The sequence below is a fragment of the Saimiri boliviensis genome, chromosome 7, assembly GCF_048565385.1.
Source record: "Saimiri boliviensis isolate mSaiBol1 chromosome 7, mSaiBol1.pri, whole genome shotgun sequence".
Classification (NCBI taxonomy): domain Eukaryota; kingdom Metazoa; phylum Chordata; class Mammalia; order Primates; family Cebidae; genus Saimiri; species Saimiri boliviensis.
In genome coordinates this window covers 67,436,509-67,453,176 of record NC_133455.1, presented here as the reverse complement: position 1 = coordinate 67,453,176, position 16,668 = coordinate 67,436,509, and the positions used below count along the sequence as shown (strand labels likewise).

General features: G+C 53.6%; 1 protein-coding gene across 1 annotated transcript; it reads left to right on the top strand.

The window, feature by feature from the left end:
* The first annotated feature begins 3,201 nt into the window (after nucleotides 1-3,201).
* KRT82 (keratin 82) lies at nucleotides 3,202-15,832 on the top strand. The gene is made up of 9 exons (XM_003939190.4): nucleotides 3,202-3,670; nucleotides 5,454-5,662; nucleotides 8,366-8,426; nucleotides 9,056-9,151; nucleotides 9,602-9,766; nucleotides 12,754-12,879; nucleotides 13,517-13,737; nucleotides 13,986-14,017; nucleotides 14,567-15,832. The coding sequence occupies exons 1-9, from the start codon at nucleotides 3,260-3,262 to the stop codon at nucleotides 14,785-14,787; spliced, it is 1,542 nt and encodes a 513-aa protein (XP_003939239.2). The 5' UTR covers nucleotides 3,202-3,259; the 3' UTR covers nucleotides 14,788-15,832.
* The last annotated feature ends 836 nt before the right edge of the window (nucleotides 15,833-16,668 follow it).

The following is a 16,668-nucleotide window of genomic DNA, read 5'->3' as shown; positions in this document are numbered from 1 at the left end:
TTTCCACGCCCATTTCTCATCGCAGATGGAACACTTTTCCCGCTTAGGCCAGGACACGTCTTGCAAACCCTGCCACACACACCACCTCCTCACCTCCCTTCTTGCCCTGCCTGGGCCCCAACCAAGGCCCCGGACGACTCCCACCAGCAGAATATTTGAATGAGAAATCAACACCCTTCACAATGGGATCCACGCTTGCTTATTCGTAATAGAATGGAATGATGTTATCAAGAACTCGAAAGCCCTCCGTGGTGGCCTGGGGCTGCATTGGATGAGAGTTCATAGCCAAATTTCTTCAGTCTGCCTTATTTAAGTCAGTATCAGACTTGCTGTTCCTAAACGGAAATGTCCTGATGGCGTAGGGGTGGGAGGGAAAGAGGCCCGTGTAAGGGCGCAGGAAGGCAGCTCAACCCAAAATGCTTGCAAGAAATACACCAGGAAAAGCCCATTTTAATTCTGCTGCATTGAGAACCGCCCTGTGAGAGTCCTGCAAAATAATCCTCCAGGCTCAGGACTGTCTGTCTTCCCTTGTGCTAGCCACATCTCTCTTCTGGAAAGTTTTCCTTCCTTTTAACCTTGCCCTTTCACCTTTCACCCTCACTTCCTTTTCTGCTCACCTCTTCCACCACCCCGCCCCCATTCCTCCTCTCTCTCAATCCCCTTTACTCCTCCTGTGTGTATTTCTCACACTTCTTCCTCCCCAACTCCTTCCGTTTGGCAATCTATTAATACTGCCTGCTCTTTCTCTTCTGACCAACCTTCTTATCTCCCCATCTCTGAATGTCTCTCTTCCATGTCTTCAGCCGGGCTGGAACAGAAGCTCTTTAAGCCAGGACACCACATTCCCTGCCCCACAGCAGAGGCTCAGGACAGTGCACTCAGAGGAGAGGTGGCTTTTCCTTTGGTGTTTTTCCTCGCTCCAAGGGGGCACATTGCTCAGCCCCAGAAGGACACAGGAGGAGGCTGGTGTGGAATTGGGGGTGGGGTAGGTGTGGGGTTCTTCTTTGAGGCTGGCCTTCACAGGGTGGTTTCTGTATTTAATTTGAAGAGTCATAAACTCCCTCCAAACCCCTGCCAAAACGCATTCCAAAGGCAGGTAGATTGTCTACTGCACTGCCAAAGTGAAGACGGAATTCACTGATCCAGAAGAAAAAGCAAACCCTTCTGAACTGCCTGCTCCCTTTATGCCCTCCTAGTTCCTGAATCAACTTTAATAAAATGCCACCAAGCTCTCTAGGTCTTGACTGAGTCCTCTTCTAGCTCACACCCAGAGTCCCCCTGGACTTGGGGAGCTCAGGGAACAGGTGCCTTTCACCCACAGTGAATCCAAGGAACCACTCCCCTCTGCTCCTGAGCTCTGGTCCTGGGCTCCAGGAGCCCAGCATGGTCACTGAGGCCATCCTCTGGCCTGGACACAGTGTGGAGACTCTGCTGTGTCTACTACTGCAGTGACCCCTGCCCTCTGGTTCTGCCCACTGTCTCCTTCACCCCCTCTAGTGGGAATCTGCTCTCTGGTCGGGCCTCTGAGTGCCTCCATCAACATTCACACCATCCTGGGCCCCTCCCACCATGGACTCAGCCCAGAGCAGAGTGTGATCTCCTTCCCCTGACACTCTGCAATTGCACCCCCTCACCCAACCCTTTGCCTCCCATCATGGCCTGTGGTCTCGCCTTGCACCCCTCCCCTCCCCACTACTCTGGGGCCCACAGTCAGGACTATAAAAAAGGGGACAGGGTGTGTGAAATGTCACAATTAGAATTTCCGAGGCTCAGGAAACCTTTGAGTTCAGGTCTCCTAATCCATAGGTTGGAAGGCTGAGGGACAGGAACAGCAGAACGTGCATGGGCAGCAGATTCCCAAATCCTAACCTGGGCCTCCCTGCTCTGGAGCAGCATGGCAGGGTGAAGTCAGAAGGAACAGGACAGACTCCCAGCTAATTAGTCAGCCATAAGCCGTGTGACTTGGGGACACTGCTCTTAACCGCTCTGCTCCCCATTTTGCTGTCTGGCAGAGTAACTACCTTATGGTATGATCAGGGAATTAAATGAGACCATGATGTAAAGAGTACACGGTGCTCCAAGCACATAGTAAATGCCCAATAAGTGCGTATTATAATTATTAGCTTGATTTTGACCTGGTAATAAGTCTCGGTGTGGAAGGTAAAGGTCAGTTGGCCACAGCAAAAGTTTCATTGATTAAACTGATGGAGAGGAGAAGGAAAGAGTGAGGCAGGGGCTTTAGACATCTCCAAAGATCTGTGTCTGTGACCTGGCTGCTGGAAAGCAAGCCTCAATCCCACATCTGGGATTTCTTGGGAATCTGACAATTCCCAAGGACAGCAACTCTCCCCAGAGACATCCTCAGGCCAAAGCTGGCTCTGCTGACCTCAGGGACACTCATGTTGGGTTGGGCGCCAGCGGAAAGGAACAGCCTCATTGAAGCTGAGACCTGAAGCTGAAATCATGCCTTTTGGGGGCCCCAGAAGTGTTGGGGAGAGCATTTCTTCCTCTGCCTTTCTCAAGCACCAGGGCTCTCCTCTTGAGTTCCCTGCAGCCTTTGTGGACTGACGAGCCTTGGAGAGAAGCATCTATTCCTGGAGCCTGTCTACCTTCAAGATCCCCATGGGACAGTGGGTCACTGAGCCAGGGCTCAGGAGGGTTATGGTCTGGCCTGCTGCAGGGAGGCTTCTCCCACCCCAAAAGCCTTCCTCCCTGGTAACTTTCTGACTCTCCTAGGAGCCCACAGAGGGCACTTGGGCTGGAAAGATCTGCAAAAAACCTAGAAGCAGCCTTGGGGGAATAGCCAGAGCATGCTTAAGCACATGGGGCTTGCCCTCTAATCCCAGGGAAGCCAGAGTGTATCATTCATGGCACGCCTCCCCTCCTATGAAATGACGTAGTCCTAACTCTCCCTTTCCTTGAGGCTAAGCCGCTGGATGCACGGAACATATCCATCTGGTTGACCCCTTTCATCACCCCCACGATCAAGGAAGGAGGACAAATAGGATTTTTATAGGGCTCAACAGCACTGACCATTGGCCCCTTTTCTTTGGTCTTCGCTACCTTAATTATCCACCTTGCTACTTAGCACTACCAATATCCCAAGCTCATAAACCTGGTTTAATGGTGATATGGGGTTTGACCCAGCTCAGCCCTCCATCCCCCGACCAGATAAAAGGGGGGAAACTGAGCCATGACTCGATCATCCTGCCCTTGTTCTTTCCTCCAGGGCCCTGTGTCTCTGCCTCTCTCTCCTGCCATGTCTTACCCTTCCTTCCAGCCGGGCTCCAGATGTGGCAGTCAGAGTTTCAGCTCATACTCGGCTGTCATGCCCCGGATGGTCACCCACTATGCAGCCAGCAAGGGGCCATGCCGGCCGGGGGGTGGTGGGCGCCTCCGAGCTCTAGGCTGCCTCAGCTCACGGAGCCTGTGCAACGTGGGCTTCGGGAGGCCTCGGGTAGCCTCCAGGTGTGGAGGTACCCTGCCTGGCTTCGGGTACCGACTGGGGGTCACCTGTGGGCCTTCTGCCTGCATCACCCCTGTCACCATCAATGAGAGCCTGCTGGTCCCACTGGCACTGGAGATCGACCCGACTGTGCAGAGGGTGAAGAGGGATGAGAAGGAGCAGATCAAGTGCCTCAATAACCGCTTTGCATCCTTCATCAACAAGGTAAGGGGGCCTTGGCCCGGGGCCGCAGGAGGAGACCCACTGCAGATCTGGGATCTGGTCTTGTTCTGGTCCAAGGGAGCCAAGAAGAGGCTGACAGTAAGGAAGCCTCAGTTCATCCAGTGGCCTCTGCCACACTCCATGGCCACCAGCCTTTGAAGGCCAGTTGGACCAGGCTCTGCACTAACCATTTCTGTTTCCTTATCTTTTTAAAAATATGTCATCTTTCTCTGAATATTATCTGACAACATCGCCAATCACCAAGGTTGCCTGAGGTCAGACTGTAAGAGGAACTTCCAAAGCAATACTGAAAGGCATGATCAGAGAGGCAGAGAAATGCCCTTCCTGATGAGGCTTTAGTGGTAGAACTGCCTTCCGTGTGCCTGAGCTGGGTCACGACTTGTGAGCCTGAAGATGCGGATAGGCACTGTGACCCCAGAGCTTCCCATCAGTTGAGGCCTGGGATGAGAGGAAAGTGGACAGTCAAAGCCAGAGGCACAAGGTGACAGCCACGAATGTCTCACATCTGTCCACCCCAGAGCCACTGAAAAGCGGCGACGAAGGCTGTCCTTCAGAAGGTGCTGAACCGGCCTGCCATCTCTTAGCAGCCCCTGGGCCCATCCCCACACCCCAGGGAGGCTCTTGGGGTCAGGATTTATTCCAAGATCTGAGTGGGTGTTTCTGGTGACCCCAAGGTTTAGGGGCAAGAGTCCTGGGCCAGAGGTCAGGAGCCCTGGCCTCTGGCATTGACTCCACTCCTGTACCCTTAATCCCTGTGCAAGCCATTCACCTCCTGGCCTCAGGACCATGCTGCCCAGTGGGGAAAGCAAGGACAGATGCTGGGAGATTCGAGGAGATAATATATTCAAAAGTGCTTCATAGAGGAACTTGATTACTCAAACTTTCAGTTTTATTTCTAAAGCTTACTAAGTTCTGGCTATAAACTCATTCCAACAACATGGGCCCGGATTCTCAACATCACCCCCACCCCCCGCTTTCTGTAAGGCTGGGAGCCTCCTGTGGATGCAGCCACTGACCAGAAGTAGGGCAGTGCTATCTGTGCAGTTTTCTTGAAAGACAATGTGCAATACGGAAAATCCCGGAGCAAGGACCGGAGGCCATGTTCCCTTTGTCAGTGACTAGCCAGGTGGCCATGGTCAACCTACTCAACCCCTAATCTCAGTTTCCACTTCGTGAGAAGGGAGGAGGTGGCCAGAAGCTGTCCACATTACTGTGACCCGGACTTTTTTCACATACAGCCATGAGGATGCAGGACAGTAGGTGAAAAGAGCTTAGAGTCCCTTGATCTGACCTTTCCCCGAGTGTCCCTAGGCTGTCATAAGAGAAAGCCTCAACCCCCAAGCTCTACATCTTTGGACATTAATATGAAATTTACAGAGTGCCTTCCCATACACTGTCCCAAGTAAGAGCTTTGGGAAGCTAAGTGAGGGTTGAAGGGTCAGGATGTCTTGATCAAGGTCACGAGGATAGAGAGAGGCAGGCAGGCAGTGCTGGAACAGGACCTGCCCAGGCCTCTAGAAGTACTGTATCCACTACAACATGCAACCTCTGAGTGGAAGGTAGGGGTTCTCTAGCCGCTCCATGAGGGGAAACACAGAGACACACACCCTGAGATGCCAGTCTACACAGACACCTGACTGTTGCAAATTCCAGTGCATTGGTAACAAGGTGTTGAGAGAGAGGGCACAAACTCATTCCATTGCCCTCTCTAAGTCATGGTCCCCAGGACACCTGCTGCCTGGTGACATTCCATTCTTGGCTGCAGGTCCGTTTCCTGGAGCAGAAGAATAAGCTGCTGGAGACCAAGTGGAACTTCATGCAGCAGCAGAGGTGCTGCCAGACCAACATCGAGCCCATATTCGAGGGCTACATCAGCGCCCTTCGGCGGCAGTTGGACTGTGTGTCCGGGGACCACGTGAGGCTAGAGTCGGAGCTCTCTAGTCTCCAGGACGCCCTAGAGGGTTACAAGAAAAAGTGAGTCAACGTGGCTTTCAACTCACTGGGAGACCCAGGGCCAGGGACAGAAACAATCCGGGCTCCGGTTCCCCATGTATAAAATGGGAAGCCTAAACTTAGTTCATTGGGTGGCAGAACAGTTAGGTGGGATCGTGTCGGCAGGGCGCCCCACTTGGCACACAGTGGGAGCTCTGAGACTGTGTACTGCCGTCTCCATCCCCATTACCTTGCCAAAATATGGCCCTCAGGACCTCTCTCTCTCTGTGTGTGTAAAACAAGATCTTTCACCTGCAGCTTCTGGAGCTCCAGGTTTCTGCTGAAACCACATGTTCTGCCTTTGCAGATCCTGAACTACTTCTTACTCCATAGACAGATGTCCAGGCCTCTTCCCTCCTGGCTTCTGCTTCTGCTGCTCCTGCCTGACACACCCCTCTCAGCATCTCTCTGCACCATGTCCAAGCTACCACAGCCCGCCTTTCCTCTCACCCGCAACTCCAGCTTCCTGCACAGCCCTCCCACCCACTCTCTGCATATCAGGCTCTAGCTCCTTCTAGAGGAAGTGAGGCTCCTTCTGCCTCACTTCCCAGTTCTTTGTGGTTCCTGTTTTCTCTTCTGCCACACTTGCTCCCCCTGAGGGCGGGCTCTGGGTCTGATTCACAGCTTGGAGTAGGTGGTTGATAAGCATATGGTAATTAAGTGCTTGCAAGAGGCTGAGGCCCAGAAAAATTGTCTAACCAGGTCCTGGGCCCAGTGGCCCATGGGAGTCCAGTGTCCTATGGAAGTCCAGTGTCCCATGAGAGTCCAATGTCCCATTGGAGTCCGGTGTCCTATTGGAGTCCGGTGTCCTATGAGAGTCGGGTGTCCCATGGGAATCCAGTGTCCCATGGGAGTCCAGTGTCCCATGAGATTCTGGTGTCCTATGAGAGTCCGGTGTCCTATGGGAGTCCCGTGTCCTATAGATAGTCCAGTGTCCTACAGGAGTCCAGCATCCTATGGGAGTCCAGTGTCCTATAGAGAGTCCGGCATCCTATGGGAATCTGGCGTCCTATGGGAGTCCGGTGTCCCATGGGAGTCCGGTGTCCCATGGGAGTCCGGTGTCTCATGGGAGTGCATATTGGAGGCAGAGGAGTTGAAACAGGTACCTTTCTGTTGAGGAGAAACAGTGCAAATATACTGAGAGCTGAGAACAACAGGCCATAAGGGTGTGGGTCAGTGGAGTGGAGCCACAATGGAGACACTCACTGCAACTGTCAATCACATACCTACTGAAGGCCAGACACTGTGCTAGGAAGGTGGGTGCAATGGAAAGGTAAAAGGCTAGCTCTTTCCCAATCCAGTGTGCACATACCACCTGCATCTACACCCAAACAGAGCAGAAGGGAGAGGACTCCCGAGAAAGGGAGAGAGCAGGAGTCCAGGAAGGTGCCATTTGTTCTGGGCCTTGGAGGATAATGGCTCATTCCAATGGCATTATCCCCCATCTTCATGGAGGATAATGGCTTCATTTCAATGGCTTCTTATAAAAGGGGAGTCCAGAGTACATCTTGGAAATGGGGAAAGGACGGAAATGGGTGACAAGAAAGAGGCAGAGCATGCCAAGTGAGAGGGACAGGTCTAGCAGGCTGCGACAGGTGAGATGCAGCAGGGCTGTGGGAGGGGTGGAGCCCGGCCTCGCAGCAGGAGCAATGCCTTTCTTGAGAACTGAGTAGCAAAGTGACATGTTTGCAGCTAAAGAACGGGACTTCGGCTTTTAAAAGTGAGACAGTTGGAGAAGGATGAGATCCAACTGGTATTTTAAGAATCATAGCAAACGCTTTCACAGTACAGATCCTGTGCCAGGCACTGTCCGAGTGCTTTGCAGGTATGAATGCATGTGACGTGTGAGCTCACAGCAGCCCTGTGAGGCAGGACTAGTGCCAGCCTCATTCTGCAGATGATGAAGCCATGCATGACAAGGCAGAAAGGCCAAGTCACTTACCCAACTTGCCCACAGCTTGCAGGGGACAGAGCCAGGATTCAAACCCAGCAGGGTGGGCTCCAGAGTCCCTGGCCAGTGCTACAGCAGTTCGACTGGAAAAAAACAGAGGAGCACAAAGCAGCAGGGAAGCTTTTAACGGATTGATGTTGCTCATCAGACTGAACCCCTGACCAATTCCCTCCGCCTTAGGGGAGTGGTGAGTGGGCTGAGGAGCCCAAGAAGCTTGAGGAAATAGTCTGGCTGTCTCTGTGGGTCTGGTAAACTGAGTAATTGCTACCTCTGCAAATGGACCCCAGGTAGAGGCCAGGCTCTGAACCCTCCCAGCAAGGAGGATGCTCGGGGTCAGCCAGGAACTCAGTGACTCAGAAAAAACAGCTGGGTCAGCAGCACAGCCTTCTTCCACCTTCCCAGGGGAGGCCACTATGTGAAGCGAACCTCCTCAACAGCAAGATAGAATGAAGCTAGCCTTAAGGAGGACTTCCCAGAGGAGGACTCATCGCAGACACAGGCTCCAGAGGCATGGGGAGAAGAGTAAACTGGAAAAGTGGCTATGAGAAGCCATGGGACTACTGTTCCATCTCAAGTGGGTGGAGGAGCTAGAGGTGCCAAGACAGGGCTGGATCTGGACACTCCCCAGGGCATTCACTCAGTAACAGGCAGTCGCCCCCAAAGGCTTGATGCCAAGATCTCTTCCAAAATCCACAAGCCCGACTAAAGCGTTTCTTTCCTGCCTTTTCCATCAGATACGAAGAGGAGCTCTCCTTACGCCCCTGTGTCGAAAATGAGTTTGTTGCCTTGAAGAAGGTGAGGAGGATGCTCAGACAGGCTGAGCCCCTGAGCTGGCCCCCTGGCCCCAGGCCACCTAGCCCTGAATTGAGTCCAAATGTGTCCGCAGCCCACCTGCCTGCAAAAGAGTGTCTCACCCCTCAGACTCCTGTGCCAGCCCCACTGACCCTGACAATGAGGAAGGCTAGCCTTCTCTCCCCGCAACTTGTCCCCAGGTTGTGCAAAAGGCCAGCCATTGACCTGGCCTCCACTTCCCCACACATGTGGGCCAAAGATGGGTAAAGATCATGTCCACCCCTGCCCAGGCAGCTGGAGATGGGACTGATGCCAATGCCAAACCAAAGCAAACCTATCCCGGATAGGACAGCACCACGAGGGCCCCTCAGACAGGCAGCCAGGCCTTTCCGGGTCCAGGCTCTGCAGAGCGGGCTGTGAGAGGCTGCTGCCAAAGCTCATTTAAACCTCTGCCCCCTTCGAGAAGCCAGGCCCAGGCCTAGGGCCCCTGCCCTCCTCCCACCTTGGCTCTATCACTCCTTCACTGCCCGTGGGTATCCACGAGGAAAGGTGGGCCCCACACCTTCCCCTTGCAGCCAGCTAGCTTGGAAGGCTGCCCAGCCAGGTCGCATTCTGTCCCTGCTCTGCTGCAGGAGGTGGACACAGCCTTCCTGATGAAGGCTGACCTGGAGACCAATGCAGAGGCGCTGATGCAGGAGATTGATTTCCTGAAAGGCCTGTATGAGGAGGTACCCACAGCCCTGCCCTTGGGTGGTTAGTCAGGGCCAGAGCCAAGGGAGCAAGAGGGCAAGAGAGCGCCGCAGAGTGGGTACGTTTCAGGGCGAGCACGGGAAGAGGTTTGTACTAGAGAGACGGTTGTCAGGCAGTGAGACTCCCAGAAATTGGATCGTTCAGCCTGTGGCTCACAGGCCCCTCTGGGAAAGTTTCCACCAAGCTCTGGGCAGCTAGAGGGTGGGGACAAGGAGTCAGTTGGTGACTGAAGCCCAGAATAGCCATAGCAGAGTTCTGTGTACTCTGCTCTGGGAAGGTCAGAACGGGTTCTCCCCTTCCCCTGTCCCGAACGCTGAGAGAGCCCACTGCTTCTCACCTGGGCCCTGTCCCCAAGAGACCTGCCTGCTCCTTCCCCTGCCCCAGACACTGTGAGAGCTCACTGCTCTTTGCCTGGTCCCTGTCCCCAGGAGACCTGCCTGCTCAGGTCTCAGATTTCTGAGACCTCAGTCATTGTGAAGATGGACAACAGCCGGGAGCTGGACGTGGACGGCATCGTCGCCGAGATCAAGGCACAGTATGACGACATCGCCAGCCGCAGCAAAGCCGAAGCAGAGGCCTGGTACCAGTGCCGGGTGAGGCCCAGGGCCAGGGGAGCAGGGAGACTGGAGAGGTGACAAAGAGACAGGAGAGGGGAGGACCCCCAGACTCCTTCCCCCCAGAAGTGGGTGAGGAGCTAATGAGAGCCATGCCGCAGACTCAGGGAACCCCATAAAGCCCACCCGCGGCTGTTTCTGCCAGGTCCCAGGCCACATCCCTGCAGAGTGCGTGGGAGGGACCCCAGGCCTGTCATCAGGGTGCCAGGGTGCCCGGCTGTTTTTACCTGCAGACTCACAGGAAGTGCTCCTGTAGGCAGCATTCAATAAACACTAATTGGTGATGATGGCAAAGAGGGCTCTAAGCTTCCAGGCGTGGGAGGAGGCTAGCAGCAATGGTAGAGCAGAACAGTGATTAAGATGGCCTCAGACTTCATAATTAGGGGCTTGCTTAGAGGGCAGGGGGGCCCTCGGGTAATTTGGCTTAACAAATATCATCAGCTCAGCCTCTCCTGCCCTACCTGTGAAAGGCACCATGCATGCATGCATTCCTTGGTCCACTCATTCAATGCTGTGTAGTCAGCATCACCACCGTCCTAGAAGCTGGAGACACAGGAGGAAACGGCACAGGCGCTAGTCCCTGCCTTCCCGTCCCTTTCACTCCAGAGACAAGTTGGGGGCCAGGGTGAGGTGGGAGGGGCAGAGGGGCAGACAATAAACAAGGCATGTAAGCGCGTGGGACGTGTGTTAGACGGTGATACCAAGTGCTGGGAAGAAAATAAACCAGGAGAAGGGTAGGGAGAGTCGGAGTGAAGTTTCAAATAGGGTGGCCAGCAAGGATGCGCTTCCCAAACCAAAACAGCAGCTAGCAGGAAGTGACCGCGAGGGTGGAGCTGCAGGTGAAGGGAGTTTGATGACGGAGGGAACAAACTGTGTGTCTGCAAAGGCAAAGGTGTTGCCATTTGATCTAATCTTGAAGGACAAATAAGATTCAATGGGCAGATGGGGGGAGGGTGAGCAGCAGGTGTTAGCACATAGCAGAAAGCGAGGGACCTGGAGTGCCACGTGCTGTGGAGATCAGGCTGGAGGGGTAGCTTGAGGCCAGGTCACTGCACATCTGCAGGGCTGTGCTAAGTTGTTTGGCTTTGTTCTGAAGGCAGTGGGTGCCAGGGAGTGCCCAGAGTGATGCTCTGCCCATTTCCTGGAGCTCCATGGAAGAAGTATGAAACCCTGATCTGAAGTCAGCTCCTGGCAACCCCATCTGTGGCCCACCCACAGCCAGGTTTCACTCTGGCTGGTTCTTCCTCTGGTTGCCCCTGGCAACCACCATCAGCCAAGTGTATTCAGACTGCAACCACCCCATTTTCTCATCCCGCTAAGTCAGAATCGTAGAGACCATTCTATTAGTTAAGGATTGCATTTGGCTATGAGGATCGGAAATTCTAAAGAAACAAAAATGGCTAAAACTAAATTTTTACTTTTTTCTCAGGTAGCTTGAAGTACAAAATAAACTGCCCAGGATGACACAAGGGTTCTGTGTCATCATCAGGGACTTAGGATCCTTCTAGCTCTCCATTCTGCCATCTGTAACATGAAGCTAGGGGCTGGGGGCAGCTCCTCCAGCTGCAAGTGTTAGCACAGCCCCAGAAACTGGACATCCAGGAGACAGGGCCCCAGCTCCAGGGCCCTGGATGTCACACCCCCACCAGGGCTGAAGACAAGGATGTTCATCCTCATGGTTGTCTCATGTCCCAAGAGAGCTGCAGCGCCTCTAATCTCACAGGCTTATGCCAGACAGCAAGGAAAACATAGGGGAAAAAAAGCCGACGGGGTCATTCTGCTCTTTAAAAAGCTTTCCCAGAAGCCCAACCCAGCCATGGCCATGTATCTCATTGATTGGAGGGCCGAGAAGTCTTCTCTTATCTGAGCTCATTGTTACCCTAAATAAAAACAGGGTTGTTTGGTTCTGCTTCTGTTTTTGTTTTTTTTTTCGAGATGGAGTCTTGCTCTATTGCTTAGGCTGGAGTGCAGTGGTGCCATCTCACCTCACTGCAACCTCTGCCCCTCAGGTCCAAGTGAGCCTCCCACCTCAGCCTCCCAAGTAGCTGGGATTACAAGCATGCACCACCACGCCTGGCTATCTTGCATATTTTTAGTAGAGATGGGGTTTCACCACGTTGGCCAGGGTGGTCTTGAACTCCTGACCTCAAATGATCTGCCCGCCTTGACCTTCCAAAATGCTGGCATTACAGGTGTGAGCCACTGTGCACAGCCAGCGGTTCTGTTTCAAGAAGAGGAAAATGGATATTTGTTGGGCAACTGCAGACTTTCCCAGTGTAACCAAATAACAAGGGAGCCAAAGAATGTGATTACAGGCTTATCTCTCATTTTGCATTTTCTATATAATATGCTCCCACCTACCATCAGAAAATTCAAAGGCAGCTAATTTTTTAAAACCCAAATGCAACCCGTACACACTATTATTCAGAAATTGGATTTAAAGTGCAAAGGTTTTTTTTTTTTTTAAGTGTTACATCTAGGTAGGACATAAATTGCATTTTGTTTTTTATTGTTTTAGGGAAAACATACAAATGTACTCATCCTGATGGGCAGACCTATCTTGATGGGCACTCCTTGGTCTGTTAGGCAAGCCAACCTGAGCACAGACACCCCTTCCAAGGTCCAGAGGCATATCTAAAAGGGAGAGAGCCCTTGGGTGAACTTCAGCTCTGGGACAGAGTAAACGACCAGACGCAGAAAGCTAAACGGAGGAGGGGATCTCAGAGGTTGGAGAAGAATTTAACAAGCCTGGAGCTGGGGAAGGGGTGAGGTGGGAATCAGGAGCAGCCCATATAAGGACCCCCAAATTGCCCAGAAGTGGAAGAAGGTCGAGGAGCAGAACAAGTGTGAGAACCAGAGAGCACCCAAGCTAGGAAGTCACTGGAGGAGAGACTAGGAATGGTGAGAAAGGAGGCCAGGAGATGTCACCGTGCGGGCCCGGGGCTCTGACCTCTCTATCCTGGCAGTATGAGGAGCTGAGAGTCACAGCTGGGAACCACTGTGACAACCTCCGTAACCGCAAGAACGAGATCCTGGAAATGAATAAGCTGATCCAGCGGCTGCAGCAGGACATCGAGAATGTCAAAGTGCAGGTGAGGCCGGGGAAGATGTCCTTGCTGTGAGAGCCATCCTAGGCTGACCAGCCGATGTGCACCGTGCAAGGCAGATTCAGTCCCTGCTGTGAGTGCCGTTGAAGAGGGAATAAACTTGTGCTGCCTTGCTCAAGCAGAAGCAAGTCCTTTCTACAAAAGGGCTGAGCCACAGCAGGATGAGCAGCCATAGGAAATAGGTCCCCCGCAGAAACGAGTGACCAGCCTGAAAGATGAAAAGCAAGGAGGATTCGCTAGGTGCAAGTATAGAAAAGATACTCTCCACAGCCACTTCAGACCCAAAGACTGTAATTCTGTGATCCTGACATGCAGGGTGGCTCCGAATTGTTCATAAAGTCAGATCCACTCCATTCTCCTAGGGAAGACCAGCTAGGCATTTAAAACCTATTAACCCCACAGAAATTTCTACTCATACTTAAAATTCCAGCTCTCTTGGAGGTATTTTAGACAGAAAACCTGTCCCAGTTCCCTGGAGGAACCAGATGTCGCAATCCTAGGATGAAGCTTTCAGCAAATGAGAGCCTGGCACGCAGCCACCACTGTGTTCTCTCTGCTCTTCTGGGAGTTGAGCTTGGGGCTCCAGGGCCCCCAGTGATGCTTTTCTGTGCCCCTCCCACAGCGTTGCAAACTTGAGGGTGCCATCACGGAAGCAGAGCAGCAGGGCGAGGCAGCTCTCAACGATGCCAAGTGCAAGCTGGCAGGGCTGGAGGAGGCTCTGCAGAAGGCCAAGCAGGACATGGCCTGCCTGCTCAAGGAGTACCAGGAGGTGATGAACTCCAAGCTGGGCCTGGACATCGAGATCGCCACCTACAGGCGCCTGCTGGAGGGCGAGGAGCACAGGTGAGCTCCTCCAGGAGCGGGGGGTCAAAGACAGGCACCAGGTGTGGCCACCACCCAGCCCTCTGGCGGTGGCTGCTAGTATTGCTCACCCCTGTCCCCCACCCCAGTCATTGAAAACCCACAGCAGCACATGGCAACAGCTCATAGCTAAGGTGGCTCAACTCACAGTGAGCGCAGGAGCGGGGAGATGCTACATTTACCTGCATCTGTTTGATGTACTTAACCTGTCTTTTTCATCTCATCCCCAGGCTGTGTGAAGGCATTGGACCTGTGAATATCTGTAAGTAGATGAGCCATCCCCACTGGCTCTGGGGTTTTGGGATTTGATCAACACAACACCAGTCAGCCCCCACCATCCCTTCCCAGACCTCTGATCCCTCCCCCACCCCAAGAGAAGAGCTAGGTCTGCTGCGAGCTCCCAGGCTGGTGGAGAGGGCTATCCAAATCTTTTGGGAGTCAGACTGGGAGCAGATTTGTAACACCACGGTCCAAGTGCTTCAGGGCCCGGGGGCCAAAAACAACCACACTGACAAGAAGAAACTTTTCTAGAGGAAGAGGATTTGAAGCAAGCTCAGGAAGGAGGGTCCAGTAGAAACTGAAGAAGGGTGAAACTGAATCCGGCCTGGCTTTGTCAAGGCTCTGGGGGAAACAGAGAGGTGCCTGGGAACCTTGCGAGCACTTTACATGACTAGGGTGGGGAGACCATGGGAGCTGAAGGCTGAGTGGGGTGGCAGCAGGTGGGAGGAATGGCCTGGCTGAGGAGTTTCAGGGCAGTGCACGGACAGCCATGCCGCATGGGGCCCTGAGCACCCCCTTCCTGTCCCCACAGCGGTGAGCAGCTCCAAAGGTGCCATCCTGTACGAGCCATGTGGGGTCAGCACACCTGTCCTTAGCACCAGCGTCCTCAGGGGCAGTGGGTGCTGCAGCGTCGTGGGCACCGGTGAACTGTACGTCCCCTGTGAGCCCCAAGGGCTAGCGAGCTGTGGGAGCGGGCGGAGCTCCAGCACAAAGCTAGGGGCTGGTGGAAGCTCCTCCAGCCACAAGTGTTAGCACGGCCCCAGACACTTGACATCCAGGAGACAGGGCCCCAGCCCCATGGCCCTGGATGTCACACCCCTACCAGGGCTGAAGGCAAGGATGTTCCAGCCCCCCGCCATCCCCGTATTGACTCCACATTCCCTTCCAGTGTTCCCTCCTTGGGAACTGAGCTGCCCCTCGGGCCCCTCCTTTCCCTCACCAGTCACCTCCCACCCAGCTGTATGCAGACCCTCAGCTAGGCCCAGGTGGTGGGGACAGAAGGCAGAGAAAGAGAATGCATCGCCCCTAACCCCAGAATGGCAGTAGCCTCCAGAAGGTCAAATGGGCACAACACAGTTCTGCTCTGTAGATCATCCCACGGATGGTTCCCCGCAAAGCCAGCTCCTCGCCCCCCCACAGGCTCCACACTGCCCTTACTTCAGGCTCTCGTGCCCCTAAAAAAAGTGAATTTCCTTTAACACCACCTGATGTTTGCGCCACTGCAAACATCAAAAGGAGACACTCCCAGATCCCACTCTGAATTCCAAAGCCAAGTGTCACGATTTCAGGATCAGTCAGGACCTGCCAATGTCCCCTCAGCACAGAGAATCAAGAGGTGGCCTTTGGGCAGTAGATTTACTTTGGCAGGTATGTTGAACCCAAACTGTGAAAACAAATCTTTCTCCTGAGCTCACATTGGCAGGTGATGTCAGGCAAATGCCTAGAACAAAGGGCAAGGGGATATAGAATGTTTACTGGGCGATGGAAAACCAAAAACGAGTATTATTTGCCTGATGGAATCAGTCCCACCTTCACCCAACCCCTTCTGTACATAGCTGCCCCTTCCTGCGCCCCCTTCCTTGAGCTCCTCTTGCTTTGGATCCGATATGACAGTGATGTGGAGCTGCCCCACCAACTTGGAGGCCTCGGCTTAGGAGCTTATAGATGGAGGAGGAGCTGTGGGCTGACTCCACCTCCCAGAAGCCCCTCTTGCCAAGCCTGGCCCGCTGGGGCTCCAGGGCCTCTGCCCTGAGCATCTGGGTTTGTCTGTTCAAAATAAATCTACTCTGCTCATTATTCTCAGCATTATTGACTCTGCTCTGTGGGAAGTGTGATAAGGCTGAGAGGAACTGGTGAGCAGCTTCTGGGGACTGGAGGCTTGGGAACAGAAATGAAGATTAGTGTGCAAACAGAAACACCACATGTAAATAATTTGCAAATGGCCTGCGGAAGAAATAGGGCTCCATACAAATCACACTTGAAGCCTGCCCATCACACCCCAACAGTGTGCAAGTCACTTGCCGTGTTAAAACCACAAACCAGCTGGGAGCGGTGGCTCAAGCCTGTAATCCCAGCACTTTGGGAGGCTGAGGCGGGTGGATCACAAGGTCGAGAGATCGAGACCATCCTGGTCAACATGGTGAAACCCCGTCTCTACTAAAAAAATACAAAAAATTAGCTGGGCATGGTGGCACGTGCCTGTAATCCCAGCTACTCAGGAGGCTGAGGCAGGAGAATGTGGCTTAAACCCAGGAGGCGGAGGTTGCGGTGAGCGGAGATCGCGCCATTGCACTCCAGCCGGGGTAACAAAAGCGAAACTCCGTCTCAAAAAAAAAAAACAAAAAAAAAAAACACAAACCATTGCACACAGGCCTCCTCACTGCATGGTGCCCTACACACATCCTAGAGAAATCCATGGGGTCCTCTATTATGTCTAGACTTAGCAGCCCCCAAGCCCTGGGCTCTGTCCCTATCCTGAACCATTCTCCGTGCCTGGGCAGCCCCAGCTCCAGGAAAGCAGTGAAGATAGTGGCAGCCCGTGGAGTGAGGAGGACCAGTACACTCCAGTCTCCTCTCCCCATTTAGAGCCCAAGACCCGGAGATTTGGCGGCAGCACGTCCACCCTCTGCGAGG